This window comes from Gallus gallus, chromosome 8, assembly GCF_016699485.2.
Source record: "Gallus gallus isolate bGalGal1 chromosome 8, bGalGal1.mat.broiler.GRCg7b, whole genome shotgun sequence".
NCBI classification, from domain to species: domain Eukaryota; kingdom Metazoa; phylum Chordata; class Aves; order Galliformes; family Phasianidae; genus Gallus; species Gallus gallus.
In genome coordinates this window covers 4,017,989-4,031,986 of record NC_052539.1, presented here as the reverse complement: position 1 = coordinate 4,031,986, position 13,998 = coordinate 4,017,989, and the positions used below count along the sequence as shown (strand labels likewise).

General features: G+C 46.0%; 1 protein-coding gene across 6 annotated transcripts in view; it reads left to right on the top strand.

Moving 5' to 3' along the window:
* The window catches only part of MTA1 (metastasis associated 1), a 66,318-nt gene that overhangs the window by 49,356 nt on the left and 2,964 nt on the right, over positions 1 to 13,998 (top strand). For 3 of the 6 annotated variants that reach the window (XM_015290320.4, XM_015290319.4, XM_040704721.2), the window contains 2 exons: positions 8,697 to 8,728; positions 11,580 to 11,731. In XM_015290320.4, coding sequence (XP_015145806.1) covers positions 8,697 to 8,728; positions 11,580 to 11,731 — 184 coding nt within the window. Of the gene's footprint in view, positions 1 to 4,335; positions 4,348 to 8,696; positions 8,729 to 11,579; positions 11,733 to 13,998 lie in introns of those variants that run through there. The other 3 variants (XM_015290318.4, NM_001012953.2, XM_040704720.2) reach the window with 3 other exon arrangements.

Genomic DNA, 13,998 nt, shown 5'->3' with positions numbered 1-13,998 from the left:
AAATCCAGGCTGTTTACCTGCTTGGGTAACGAGTGTTAACGGGATGCTGTGAGCAGTTCAGCTGAGGTTTGTTGGTTGGGATTAGTTGTGAACAAATAACATTTACCACCCTTCAATTTCCACACCTGGGTTTGCTGGAAGCTTTGCTGAGGTGGAGCAGAAGAGCTGCCTGCAAAGAAATGAGTCTTAAAGAGCTTGCATTGAGATCTGGTAGACAGGAGGAGTCGGGTGGTGAAAGTTTGGTACAGCCACTTGTGGTGTGGAGCCAGTGTGTGTTGGTGCTGCTCAGTGCTGGTGCCCAGTTGCCTTGCACGGGAGCTGGTTAGCAGTGCTGGCATGGGGCATGGCTACCTAATGCCTGTTGCTTGTGCTGTGCCAGAACAGTTCTGAATGGGGTCACGCTGGCTTATTGATGTGGGGTCTTCTTGTTGAGATAGAGGGGAGGAGGTCAGAGGAGGGACAGAGCATGAGATGGAAGCATTGTGGAGAGGGTGAAAGGCACTGAGAGTGAAGCAACCAGAATTTAGGAGCCAATGAGGGCAGAGTAAAAGGATTGGAATGAACTGATCTATCCAGAAGTGATCAACTTTGGGATTAGAGCAGTCCTAAAACACAAGGAAAAAATGAATGAGAGTAAAGCTGAATTATTATAATCAGTCAGATTCTTGTTTGTAAACACAGATTTGTTAAGTAGCTCCTACAGACACTACAGGAAGGCTATTCTGAGCATTTCCTTCTTCCATGGTACGCAGTGGCGAACTGGCTGGTTTAGGTCATTTTGTATAGGAGCCTACTGCAAAGGACAACTGAATGGAGACACTGAAAGACACTTTGTCTACTTCTGTTGAAACAGTTTTCAAGGATATAATAACTTATTGCTGTGCTACGTGGATTATCCAGTCTGTTTTCTGTTGACGTGCTGTGCTGGTGGCACCTGGAAGATCCCTCGTGGTTTGGGCAGGTTATGTGTCAGAGCCTCTGAATTCTGACAGCAGGTAGCTGGTATAGTGGGCTTCAGCTGAAGTCTCTTTGCTGAAAACTGGTGATAAAAGCCTTTTGGTGCCGGGCTATTACTTCCAAACTTATGGGGGATGCTATCTGTGCTGTAAGGGGTGATGGGTTGCGGAGCTGGCAGTGTGTGATGGGTCAGTATGGCTTTCCTGGTGGCCAGCTCCTAAAGCAGTATGGACTCAAGGGGTTGCTTTGCTTTCCTTTTTGGAATTCAGCCCTCAGAAAAGCCTAATTAATGAAGTGCTGTGGATGTTCTGCTAAATATGGGAATAGTTGGGTGGGTGTACCAAAGTGGTGACTGAGAGGAGAAAGGTTGGAGGCTGAAGACCATTTCATCTGGAGCTTGAGCTTCCTGTGAAGAGAAGTAGTAGCGGGAGCAAAGGAAAGGCTGGGAAATGGGAACGTTGGTGGGGAGAGAGCAAGGATGAAAAGAAAAGGAGCCCACTGTCACTGAGCAGCAGCCTGAACTAATGTAACTAACTATGGAAACATTGGAAATTGCTGGAATGTTGAGAGTACTTCAGATTTTTGCTTGGAAATGTTGCTCTTTCTCTTGCTACTGTAATTCCAGCTGAATACCTTTTAGCTATCCTTGTTCTCCATCTTCCCTGTTCAACCCTCTGCAGCCAAAACTTTCCAAACTTCAGATGTGGTTCGTCTGGACAGTCAGCCAGAGTTTTGTCTGATGCTTCAATTCCGAGAACAGGAAAATTCACATCACTTCTTTTTTTCCCCTTCCACTTTGTTTTATAGAAAAGCATAATTCTTTCATCCATATCTCTGTTTTCCCTCTTTAAATTGCATTACAGGCATCATTAGGCCATGCCCTGTCTTTCCCAGCACTCCTTTGGCGTTGGGCTGCATGGGCAAACTCGTGCAGATCTCTGCTTTTGGGACATGAGAAGCACAGGGAGTCTCATAAGCTGTAGAATACAAGGAGATGTTAAAAATGTATACATTTATTCCTTTTTTCCATTTATGTTCTGGTGCTCTTCAGACTATATTGGCTGTGAATGACTCTAGGGAAGATGAAGGGACGTTTTATTTTCTGGACCACGGTTGCTTTTGTCCTTCCAGCTGTTCAGCATGGGGTCTGTGTGATGCTCTTCCATACAGATCCCTACAGGGTGAAGGGAGGGAGCACTGTGAGGTTTTTTCCCTTGCACCATGCTAGCTTTCATCTAATCAAATGAGCTTTTCGAGGTCGTCACGTGCACTCTAAAATTGGCAGAAAGAGAGGGAGCATGAAGGAGTAGCAGGAACAAAGAGGGAAGGCTTTTCCTAGCAACAAACATCCACTGATAAAAGTGGTAGTGGATCGTGCTCCATGTAATACGCTGAGAAGCTGGAGAGGGAGAGCTGTGGAAATGAAGGCATGAAAAACACACTGCATCATGGAAAACAGTCCTATTGAAGCAGAAGTTGTAGATGTTTGTGTCTGCTGAGAAGAGCAGCAGAAGTGTAATAATAGAGGGCTATTTAGTCTAGCTGGGACCGGAATAATGAGCTGCAGCAGCCAGAAGGTACAGCAGGAAGACTTGGGCTGGAAACAAGCTGCAGATCTTTGAGTGAGATGAATTAACTGTTGGAACACCTTGCTTCTGCTGCTGGGTGTTTCTGGAGCAAAATGGGGCGTCGATCAAATTTAATGTGTTCTGGTTTGTTGTTCCTCAGCTCCTTCTGTGACAACGTGAATGAACTCCTAGAGCTGGAAGCATTGCGGCTTCGTGAGCCTAGAGTGGCATTAGTGTAATTATCAAGAGATGAACACGAAAACAGGAATAGTATTTGTGATCAATAACAGCTGTTGAGGTGGGAATACAGGGAAGTTCTCTGGCATCAGCTAGGCAGGAATCCAGACTGAGCCAGAAAGGGCTTTTGGAATGAGTTAGGCTTTGCAAAATACTGATGTCACCTTGATGCATAAGCTGCGTTAAGATTTTGCCTTTATCAGCAGTGACACTTCCAAAGTTGAGGATACCTGGCCAGTACCCCTGCCCAGCCAGGAATGGCTGTAAACAAATGCCAGTACTGCTCCCTTGGGAAATGATAACGCAGTACTGGGAGAGGTCCTGGCTTTAGCTATTCATATCCAGCTCAATGTAATGTTAGGGCCAGGAGAGAAGATGCTTGGTGCTGCTTGAGGCAGTGACTATTTCTTGCCAGCAGTTGCATTGCTGGGAGGAATGGCAGGTTGCTTGTGATGCTTATTGGACCCATGAGCCCATGCACTTTGTTTGGTTTAGATCTTATGCCAAAATCTCAGTATTTTTGAGAATTTTACTTAGTGTTTTGTATTCAGATGTTGAGTGATTCTTTTTTTTCCCCACCGTCTCCAGCTTAGCCATGATGCTATGACGAGTTCCTTTTGGTGTTACAGAGATAAGAACTGGAAATGAAGTGGGGAGATGGACTTTTCACTCTGTGGATCAAAGAGTGAAAAACCATTTAATTTATGAGTGATGACACGAAATAAGATGTAAAGATGGATTTAATGCAAGTAGAGTGTGTATCCCAAGGCCTTGTTGGGAGCAGGTGCAATTAATCCGAGAAGAAATGAATGAATAAATGAATGGTTAAGAATGCAGAGGCAGAATTGCAAATGACCCCAATGATACAAAGCCTGAATTTCTATGTGTATGTGGAGTCTGTGTGTGATATGTATCATATATATGCATATATAAAGTACAGTACTTCTAACAATAGCAAGCAATTCAGTCATTTCTAGTTTATATAGTTAGAATCACCAAACCCTATGGCAGGTCAGATGTGTGGCTTCATGACTTATTTCTTAACCACTCAGTGTGTTTAACAGTTGAGCAGAGTGTGTACCATGCCCTGTAGGAATGAGGGTGAGTAGTAGTGAGATGTATTCAGAAGGAGCCAGGACCTGCTGGGCCAATGGAGCTGCTGGCTCCCTGTAGCTGGGAGGTCCAGCTTTGCACCAACAAACACATCATCTGTGAGGCTCTGCAGATTACACCAGTGTGAACTCTTAGACTGAGTGTTTTAGGAACGTCTGTCCAAATGCAGCAAAGCTTGTGTGCTGGGGTTAATGGAAGGAGGTGGATAATGAACAACTAGTTGTACAAAATTCAAGCTGCTCTGTTTGGAATTACTTATTTGGAATGCTGGTTGTTTAATGTTGTCTTGGGTTTATCTGTCCAACAAGCAATCACTTCTGTGTCCCATTATGAACGAACCAGTCTGTGTCTCTGTATTTGTTGCATGGGGCTGGGCTGCTGTATTCTGAACTATGTGAACCTTTCCCTTTTTTTTAACCTTAGATCTTTTTTTTCCCTTTTCCTTTGCCAATCTTGGTAGGAACTTACTTAGGTAAGTAAATTGCAATTTTAACATTGTTTTCATATACAAGAGAATTTGAAGAAAGTGTAGTCTAGGTGGTGTCAGCTACAATTTCTGATCTGTTCTGCTTGTTGCACTTGTATTCCTGAAGGTTTATAGCCTTTGATTGCTGGAAGGTGGGCCCTCAATCTGTTCACAGTGGGGCCACACTCTCAGCAGTGTCAGAGAGGCACTGAGGCCTTCTCACAGGCTTACAAAAACTGTGTGTGTGTGTATGTCAACAGATTTTTTTTGCCAGTGAACCACTAATTTGGAAAGCAAGTCCTTGTTCATCATACCTCATTCATGCATGCTTCTTTTTTTTAATAGCTTGCTCACAGATGTGGTGCTGTTGGTGTTTTTGTTACGGCTAGGAAAGGTGGAGTCCCTGCAGGAGTGCTTCTGGAAAAGGAAAATGCACATAAAGAGCACGTGGATTTGGAAAGCAGTGTATTTTAGCGTGGCCTGTGTTTTAAGCTGACTGGTTGTGAGAGTACTGACTGAGTTCTCTGTTTTCCTTGTAAGTGAAGACGTGCTTATGAATGTTGCTGCATATTGCATGTTCTCATGTGATACTTCTCTTCGGTAAGCAGAATTGAAAGCAGAATGCCATCAGTGAGTGAGTGATGCCTGTGTAGATTGAAAAGATAAAAAACGAGGCTCACACAAGATGGAGGGCCTGTATTTTTCTGCACGGTCCATATGCTGAAGAGTGGAGTGAGTAAGTTCTAGGAACAAAGAATGGAAAAGCATCAGTTTATTGTCAGGGGCTGGAGGCTGGGCTGCTCTTCTTTCTGCCTTGATACCAGGGTCAGCTCTGTGCATGCTTGTTGTGCTGCACTGTCACGTGGTCTGAAAGTGTATAGGCAGTGGTGTGTGTGTTCCAGCACAGAGAAGTGCTGGAGGACTCGTACCCAAGTAGGAGAACAGCAGTGCTTGATGCTTATTCTGCAGCTTCTTCATGATAGCTGAAAATACCTCCGCTCCAGGCAATGCTGGGTGTGCTGCTGAAGATTTAGGCTCTCCTCCTTTTCAGCGTGGCAGTTATGTGTTATGTGTGGCTTAGAAAAGGAAAAAGGAGGCTGAATTTGAGCTGTGGGAGTGGTTTCTGGATGGTATTCAGGTGCTAGGGTCATCATGCAGCAACCAGAATTGCAGCAGCAAGGGGCATGCAAGTCTCTCCTCAGGTGTCAGAGGGACTGGGTGTGCTGGTTTGCTCTCCCAACAGGAAACCAGAGCCCACCTTCCCCTCCAGGTGTTGGTGCCAGCTCTCCTTACCCCCGTGGCGTGCTCCTGGGGTATGCAGGAAGTTACTGTTTGCTATTCACTCCTTTATTAAAGTGAGAGTTAGCTCCAGGTGGTAGGAGATTGTTAGGTGAGAAGAACCAGGTTGGTAGATCGAGGCGATATCTGCAGCTTTGATCGTTCAAGAGTGAAGGGTTCACTGGGCCATTGTGACCTGCTGTGACTTTGCTTTGGACTGAAATCTCATCTGTAATTGTGCTTCTGCCTGGGGAACTGAGGTCACCAAGTTGTCAGGAGTGGAGGCTTGCTCTGTTCAACTCTGTGCTCTGCTTGGTTGTTTGGTTGCCATTTCAGTAACAGCGTAGAAGGGTCTGTAGCAAAGGGCATCTGCAGGTGTATGTTGTTTACCTCACCTTCCCCTAATCCTCTGGGACTTCCTGGTACTTACACTGAATAGTAGTAATTTTGGCAGGAGGAACTGAATGGGGAGAGTTTTTCTATTGCCTTGAGCTTTCTCAGTGCTACAGAAAAAAAAAACCCATGTGTGGTCTTGAGGTTTTAGAATGTGTGTCAGTGCCTTTGACTGCAAAAGAGTGGAAGACCTGCTTGGAGTCATCACTGTAGACCTTTTTGCTTTGTGATACTTGGTTTGGTTCTTACAGGTGCGTCTCTGATAGAGCTCATCTCTTGCACAGAAGCCACTAAAACCTCTGGGTGAGGATCCATGGTTTCCAGCACAGCTGCATCCTGTTGCTGTGACAGCTGTGCTGCAGTGGGTTGCAGATGTTACACTGTCTGCTCCTCTTAGGTGACTGACCTGGGTGAAAGTTGCTCACTTAGCAGCAGCACTTCAGCTGCTTCTGCTTCTACTGTGATTATTTGTATTGCAAACCGAAGCTGGTATTCCTAGTGTCTGTTTTTATATTGATTCTTTCAAATTCTAGTTATCAGAGTGTGACTGAGGGGAGAAGTAGCTAACTGCTGCCTTATTGCTATGGTAGCAGGAGCATGAATTGTATGGAAATCGTATCTCTTTGTGTCTTATTTTACTGAAGCAATATTTTGTTACGTGCAGCCTATTCCAGAAGCCAGAGCTTATGGCCGAGGGTGTCCCTCTTGTAGACCATTGTTTCTTCACTGCGTGAGGACTGGAAGCTTTGGGGCTCAGAGCTGGCCTTCAGCCTGTGCCAGTCCCTGGAGTATTCTGGGTTAATTCTGGTGCTGAGGATTAACAGTTCTACTGTCTGTTGTACAACCAGCAGCAGCCACGTATCGGCTTCTCCTGTAGGCTCATATTTGCTAGTATGAGAAAAGAGCTAATCCTGAGTGTGGTTAGCATGAAATGCGTGGCTTCAATCCAAGGCCTAGCATCCGTGGATTTACATCTCCCAGAGCTCCTGTGAATAAGGAAAGGACTATCTTCCTGTTAGGGAAGGGAGAGGAAGAAGGCAAGCTCTAGAGCTCAGCTTCTGGGCTGCAGCCAGTGGCTCCAGGCCGTGTCCTGCTGGCTCTGCTGTCCCAGCAGGCACTGTCTCTTTGTCCAGGCACATGCAGCTGCCTACAGCTGGGTGTTGCTGCTCCTGTGTGAAAGAGGAGCAATTATCTGGCACTCACATTGCTTGTGTTAACATCCAGAGGTTGTTACTGGTCGTCTTGGTGCGTGGCACATCTGTTCTGCAGATTTGGTGGAAGTCATTTTGGCAACTGTTCCTTCATCTCTTTGGATACTTAACCACAAAAGCATTGCAAAAAGCATGTGTCCTCATGTTTGAAATAGCCAATAGCATACGCCTCTACTGAATGAAAACAAACTTGCTATAAACCTTATGTAAACTGTTGATTGCTAATGTGGTGTTGTGATGCTCAGTGCTCAGCAAAGCGTCCCCCATTGCGCCCTTCTCCCTCGCAGCACATGGCTGTGCTTTGTGTTTCCTGCCATGCCTGTGTTGTTTGCTTTTACCAAGGAGGATTGCAAGGAATCTGCTGGAGTACAAACCATCACCTGTACTGGTCTGGTTTTGCTGGATTCCATAGAGATGTTGCTGTTTTTATCCCAGCTTAGCTGGCTAACGGTGAGAAATGGCAAATGCCAAACTGAAAGAGTTGTGCTGGGAAGCTTGTTAGTAATGTGAAAGCAGAGTTAGTCGCTGCTTCTGTAGCTGGTGGTGGCACCAGTACTATGTGTTTGCTTTGTTACACCAACCTTCTTGGTCCTCAGCCAGAAGGGGCTGAGAAATGTGGCTTGGCACTTTAATGTTAATGAAACGGTGTTTTCTGGGAGCGTGCATCTCAGGAAACCAAGTGGTGGTAACAGAAGTGTTTCTTGGATCTACTAGTCCTTTCTGTGCCATACCCTGCTGCCTTAGAGCAGCACTTTGTTCTCTTGTGTCCCAAGGCCTGCAGGCTCTCATCATAGCGAGGAACGGCGCAGCGCATACCTCGTGGTGGTGTGATGGGGTATCCGGTGGGGTAGGAAGTGTAAAACCAAGCCCTGGTGCCTCCTGGCACTGGTTGTGCTGCTGGAGGAGGGCTTTGTGTGGAGGGCTGTGCCCAGTGATGGATGGAGCTGAGCCTGTGGAAGGATTTAGCAGTGGTAGGCGAGAGCAGGTTAGCTCTGCAGTCAGCTTGGAGCTGACATCTGAGCGAGTTGTTCCCCGGGCACCTACGGATGACAGGAAAGATGTTATTGTTGCTGTCTTGACAGTATCATACCTTCCACTTTCTCCTCCTCGGTACCAGTAAATTCCTCCAACCAGAACGTCAGTTTTTCCCAAGGACTTGAGGAAAACTTCAGGTCTAGAAGAAGAGGTGTGTTGCAGTGGTAGTTGGACGGTGTGAATAAACGGAGAGAAGACTGAGCAAACGAAATGTTTTTAACCTGGGGGCTCTGCTCTGCAAACCACCTTGTTAAGGAAGCTCTCCTCCCAGTTACACTCCAAGGAGGGGAGAAGTTAGTGTGGTAGAAAACTCTTTATTTCTATTTTTTTTAGCAAAACAACACAGTTGCGATCGTAGTTGCGTGTTTTGATTTTGTACTTTTTCTGTCTTGGCAAAGCAATGGTCTTACCAGCTCTATTCTCTTTCCTGTTTGTTAGGTCTGCCTAACCACGGACAAACCAGACAAATGGTAAGAGAATGCTCGTTTAACCAAAACAGGGAAAAGAAAAACAATTACTATTAACCCTCTCTAGATAGAACACCCCATTAAACCGTAGTGCTTCACTTCCATCTTTGCTGTTTGCAGCTGGTCACGCTTCCCAGTTCCTCAGTAAACTTGAATAAACAATTGTTTTGGGGGCATATGAAAGGTCCAAATGATTGAATAAAATTGGAAACTCACGTCGGCGATTACATTAATGAGACTGTTCTGAATGGAACGTTTTCTTTCTGCTCCTATGGAAACTGAGCGGCTGTTTATAGCAAAGCTCTGGGATGTGTTTCTAGATGGAATGTGTTTCACTGAAGGAGGAAGGCTTTCCACGATGGAAGGGTTTGTTTGGAAAAGTCTGTTCTGTTTTGTTTTTTTCTTTAGGAAGTTGGTGTGCGAGTTTGTCTTCTGAGAATGCTGCTGCTTTTATGTTCTTTTATTATTATTATTTTTTTCTGGAGTAATAACGATTCCTTTCATCCACGATGCTGAGATTTATCAAAGGACAGAAGCAAATAGCCAGTCTGACTGATGCATCTCTGGCAAAATGCTGTCACACCAGAGTGAATGTCATGAGAAGGGGCCAGCACAAAGGCTGTGCATCACTTTGTCCCTTCCCTGGTAGTTTTTGTGAGACCTCGGTCTTACATCTCTCTGCTCATGGGAGAGAGCTTGAAGCACAGTTGTATCTGTGGCCAGAGAAGATCTGCTTGGGGTGCTGATGGAGTGGAGTTGGCCTCAGCGGGTGAACTGCCACAGTGCAGAGTGTCAGCAGAGTCACTCCAACGTGGATAAATCAGGTCTGAACGATGGGCACTGAAAAGTGACCATAAGCACTCAACATAGTGATGTGGGCAGTAGCAGGAGGCTGTACCTGGAGAATGCTGTTCAGCTGGTAATAATGGAGCATTCATCTGGTTTCTTACTTTGAACATCTGGTATGAAGCGACAAATTACATTTCTCACTGCATTCTGCTTCACTTCTTGTCACGGAGGAGACTGGCTACTTGTTTGTGTCTGCTGCATAAACCAGCTCGGTGCAGTGTGACAACCTAACACTTGTGAGCTACGAGGGTGGGGACCCCGAACTGCCTCACTTCTGGCTACTTGATAAAAGATGCTACTGAACTGAAAACTGAAGGCCCACGTTTCAGGATGTGCCATTTGAAACATTGCTCTGTGCAGGTAGAGAAAAGGTGACTCTGAAGCACACAGGTCCCCCCTCCTGGGTATTTCCAAGAACTCTCTCAGGAGTTGTTCTGCATATATAGCACGTGGGGAGAGGCTATCCGTCACAGCATGAATGGAAGAATGTTCTTGGAGAAATCTGGAGGGGCAGAGGAGACAAAAGCCTTTCATTGGAAGCCTTTTCCTTATTAAACCTCGAATATAAAAGCCATTTCTTGAAGTATTTCCGTGGTTTGCTGTGGTGCCAACGTTGTGTATAACATGGAGCTGGGCAACTAAGAAATCAAATTGTTATTGTACTCGTGTACAACAGTTTTAAAGAGGTTAGGGTTCTAAAAGGTGGGGGTTTGTTTGGTTAGCTGTAAAGCCCTCATGTTTGACAAGAAGCAGATATGTCTAACATAGTTGATTAAGGCTGGTCAAAAAAAGTCATTCCTCGGTTTTTATTTTCTCCTCCAGATAAAACGGGACAGATGCAGGGTGGTTTCTTTTTTTTTCCTCTCTTGTTGAACAAACTGAAGTCTGCACGTAATAAGTTGAGTAGGCTTTTGCCATTGTCTGCCCATTTTAGGGCTTGAGTACACCTCGTGTCCCCACCTTTCCCTTTGGGGTGGCTCTCCCAGGTGGGACCCCCCTCCTGAACGCGCTCAGTTTCCCATTTCACGCTCAATGGGAAGCCTTGGTGCATCAGGGGAGGTGGCCTGGCCTGTGATGTACCAGAATCAAATTGTCTGGCACTTCTTGGCGTTTTCTGACCAGCTTTAATTCATGCATATCAATTTTTCTGGGCCCTTATTTTGCATCTTTCCTGACTGCCCAGTGTTAGGGATTTCAGTGGGATTTCTCAATGTGCTAATCAGCAGGAAGAGGGGCAGCAGAACTGGACTTCAAATGATCAAGGACTGCTGCGTTTGCGAAGCTTAATCTTTTGCTCCCTTGCATCTGCACCTCTCTCATTAACAGCTCACATTATGCCAGTTGAGTGGAAGGGGGCTGTGGGGTCTGGAAAACAATAGAGCTGTGTCATTTCACAAAGGGAACGTATCCTATTTGGGAAATTCGTGTTGTTAAATGCTAAAGGGGTTTTATGATGAGAGATGTTAAGCTTCGTAGTTCTAGATTTGTTTACAATAACTTAACTATACACCATCATCATTAAATATTAACCTCCTTAGAACAAAAAGGACGTGAGTAAGTTTGGTGCCCCAGAATAAATGTAAATTCAAACTTTTCTATTGCATGTGCTGTGGAGCTTGATTTCCTTCCCTGGAATCAATGGAGTTGCTCTAGGTTTATGGTAGCAGCTGAAATCCAAGTCACGTGCTCGGTCTTTCAAACTTGATGTCATCTTTCAGACACAAACAACAGATTATTGGCGACGCCTTCCATTTACAATGTGTTCTGTCGCTGAACATTGCTGCCCTGTTGTACAATGGAGGTGCCTAACTTCTACTGCTTGTGGACAATTGCTTTTGTGTGAACTCTGCATTCAGTCATGGGCAAGAAGGGTACATGTTTTGCAGAGCCTCTGAACAACCAATATGAAAGCTCTTAATTCTCTTCTCCTTGGTTTGAGTGCTTATCGCATGCTGTTGCAGGTTTGTTGCAGCCCCTAACTGTGCTTCTTTATGTATCACGTCAGGGACCAAGCCGAAACTTGCTGCTCAATGGGAAATCATACCCAACAAAAGTCCGATTAATTCGTGGTGGATCCATGCCTCCAGTGAAAAGGAGGAGGATGAACTGGATTGATGCACCAGATGATGTTTTCTACATGGCCACTGAAGAAACCAGGTGAGAAACTTGGGCTTTTAGGGAGGGTCCAAGGGATGTCTTCTGGTTTCTGTTCCACGTGGAGGTTACTGCTGCAGACTGGATACAGGCACTGCTGCCGGTGCTTAGATGGATAAAGGCTTAGCTGGATATGTATGCTCACGTCCGATGTGCCTTGTCGTGTGCTTACATTCAAGAAAAAACAGATGCTTGTTCTGAGCAATTCCTTTAAGATATGGGCAATAAGGGGAGGAAGACAAGAGACACATTCACCTGGTTTAGACCTATAAACGCCTTTGGAGGTCCTATCCCAGTGTCTCAGAAACAGAATAGGGCCTTCTGATGCACTGGTAATGCTGAGGAGCCGAGCCTCCTATTCACTGCTCTGCCTTGCTATAAAAGCTTTTATGTTTGCATCCACTGAAAACTGCTGAATTATGCACAGCATTATCCACTCTTGGAGCATATATCTCCCCTGGTGCAGATTCTTTTGGCCACAATAATTTTTTGAGGTTGCAAATGCCCTGTATGCCTTCTTGCATGCTGAAATCTACCATATTGTTTCCCAGAACGTTGTTTGTGCCCCTCAGCAGGCAGGAGCAGCAGCTTTCTGCCCAGCACCTGGCAGAGACAGGCATGACCATTATGGAGTGCCTGTGTCCTTGCAAGTACCCAGGGAAGACGTGAGCTTTGGGTGCTTGTTCTCTGTGGTGCTACTAAATAAGATGCTGCTTTTGAGCATGCATTTATTAAGGATGAAGTGCGTGGGTAGCCCAGAGTTCTGATATCCTCAACCTCCCCCTTAGCCTGCAAAGCATTTCAGGAGTCAAGCGACTGCTCTGCAGGCCTGTTTCTAGCAGTGGGCTTTGTGCATGGGCTGGGATGGTGATGTTCAAGTTACCGTGCACCTGTGCATTTCACCCCTGATCATGTCACTAGCCTCTCTTTTCTTCTTTTCCTTCTCTTTCTGTGAGGTGCTGTGAAAGCAAGCAGTGGGATCTGCTGTGCAATAGAAAGCAAAGTGAGAGAAGTCATTAGCTTTTTAGGGAAGTGTGTCTTTATTCCTGTCATCTTGCTCTGGGGAAGAGGTGCTGGGATCCTGGTACAGATCTGAAGCTCTGACACAATCACGTGCCGTGGCAAATGCAAGGCTTTCAATCTCTAATTCAGTCCTCACGTGCTCGAGGCATATTTCACGATCCTCCAGCTGCAAGAAGTGCCACGTTTATCATCCCAACCACAAGCAGTACTGCAGATTTGGGGCAGAAATGTCTCAATGTGACCACAAAGCCCTGCTCTTTGATCTGTACAGAACAGAGAGAATATGCATCAACTGCAGGGTCGGATGTGAGAACTGCTTACTGTAGGGGACAGCCCAGGGCAGGAAGGACCAGCGAGCAGCACATCTCAGACATGGCAGTCACAGCACAGCAATAGGCATCAGCTCACTAAGATGGTATCTCTTCAAGAGAAAAAAGAACGGGCTTCTTTGTCCGGCAGCTTTGCTAAGTGATGAGTGTGAAAAGAGACGTTTGGCAGCCTGCTGAAAAGCAGGGAAGCTTTGAGCCGTGTAGCATTGTGAGTGGCACGGGTTTTCTGCTGGGCGTTTCACCTCTAACTTTTCCCTGAGCCATCTGCTGCATTCCAGCATCAGGAATGTAAGGCTTGTTTGTGAACTCCGAAACAAGCTGAGCTTTGTGTAGGCTCCGTAGCAATCAATCTAACAGCACTATCTGCATATCGTCCTCCAGCTGAGGGCCAGGCTGTGTTCTCAGTCACAGAAAGCAGGTTTTCCTGAAGTTTTACCCCCCTCTGTCCCCTTTGTGTGGTGCTGTCGAGGACGGTGCTAGGAGACTGGGTAGCTGTGAGGGAGCAGCTCGAGAAGTTGGTAGATTGAAAGTAATAAGTTACTGAATTCAAGCATCACAGTACAGAGCTCAGCATTTATAATTGACGTGAGTGGGGCACAGCGTGAGCTGATCAGGGCGTAGAGCTGCTGAGAGATGATTTCTGGTGGCAGGGTGTCTGACGGAGCACAGGCACTGTGAGAAGCTCCACTGGTTCAAAAGTAGGTGGGCTTCAACAAAGTGAGTCTTGGAATAACCCTCCCCTCGAGGTCCCCCTACTCCTACATGCTTTCCCCCCCCAGTTCTCTTCTCTCCCCACCCCATACCCTTGCAAGCTTCAGAAGAGACTGGAGAAATGAGGACGTGTAGTGGAGGGAGATGTCTGCATATGTGTGTGTGTCCTTTGGAAACGAGAGCTTTGGCCCCACTCATGTCAAGTAA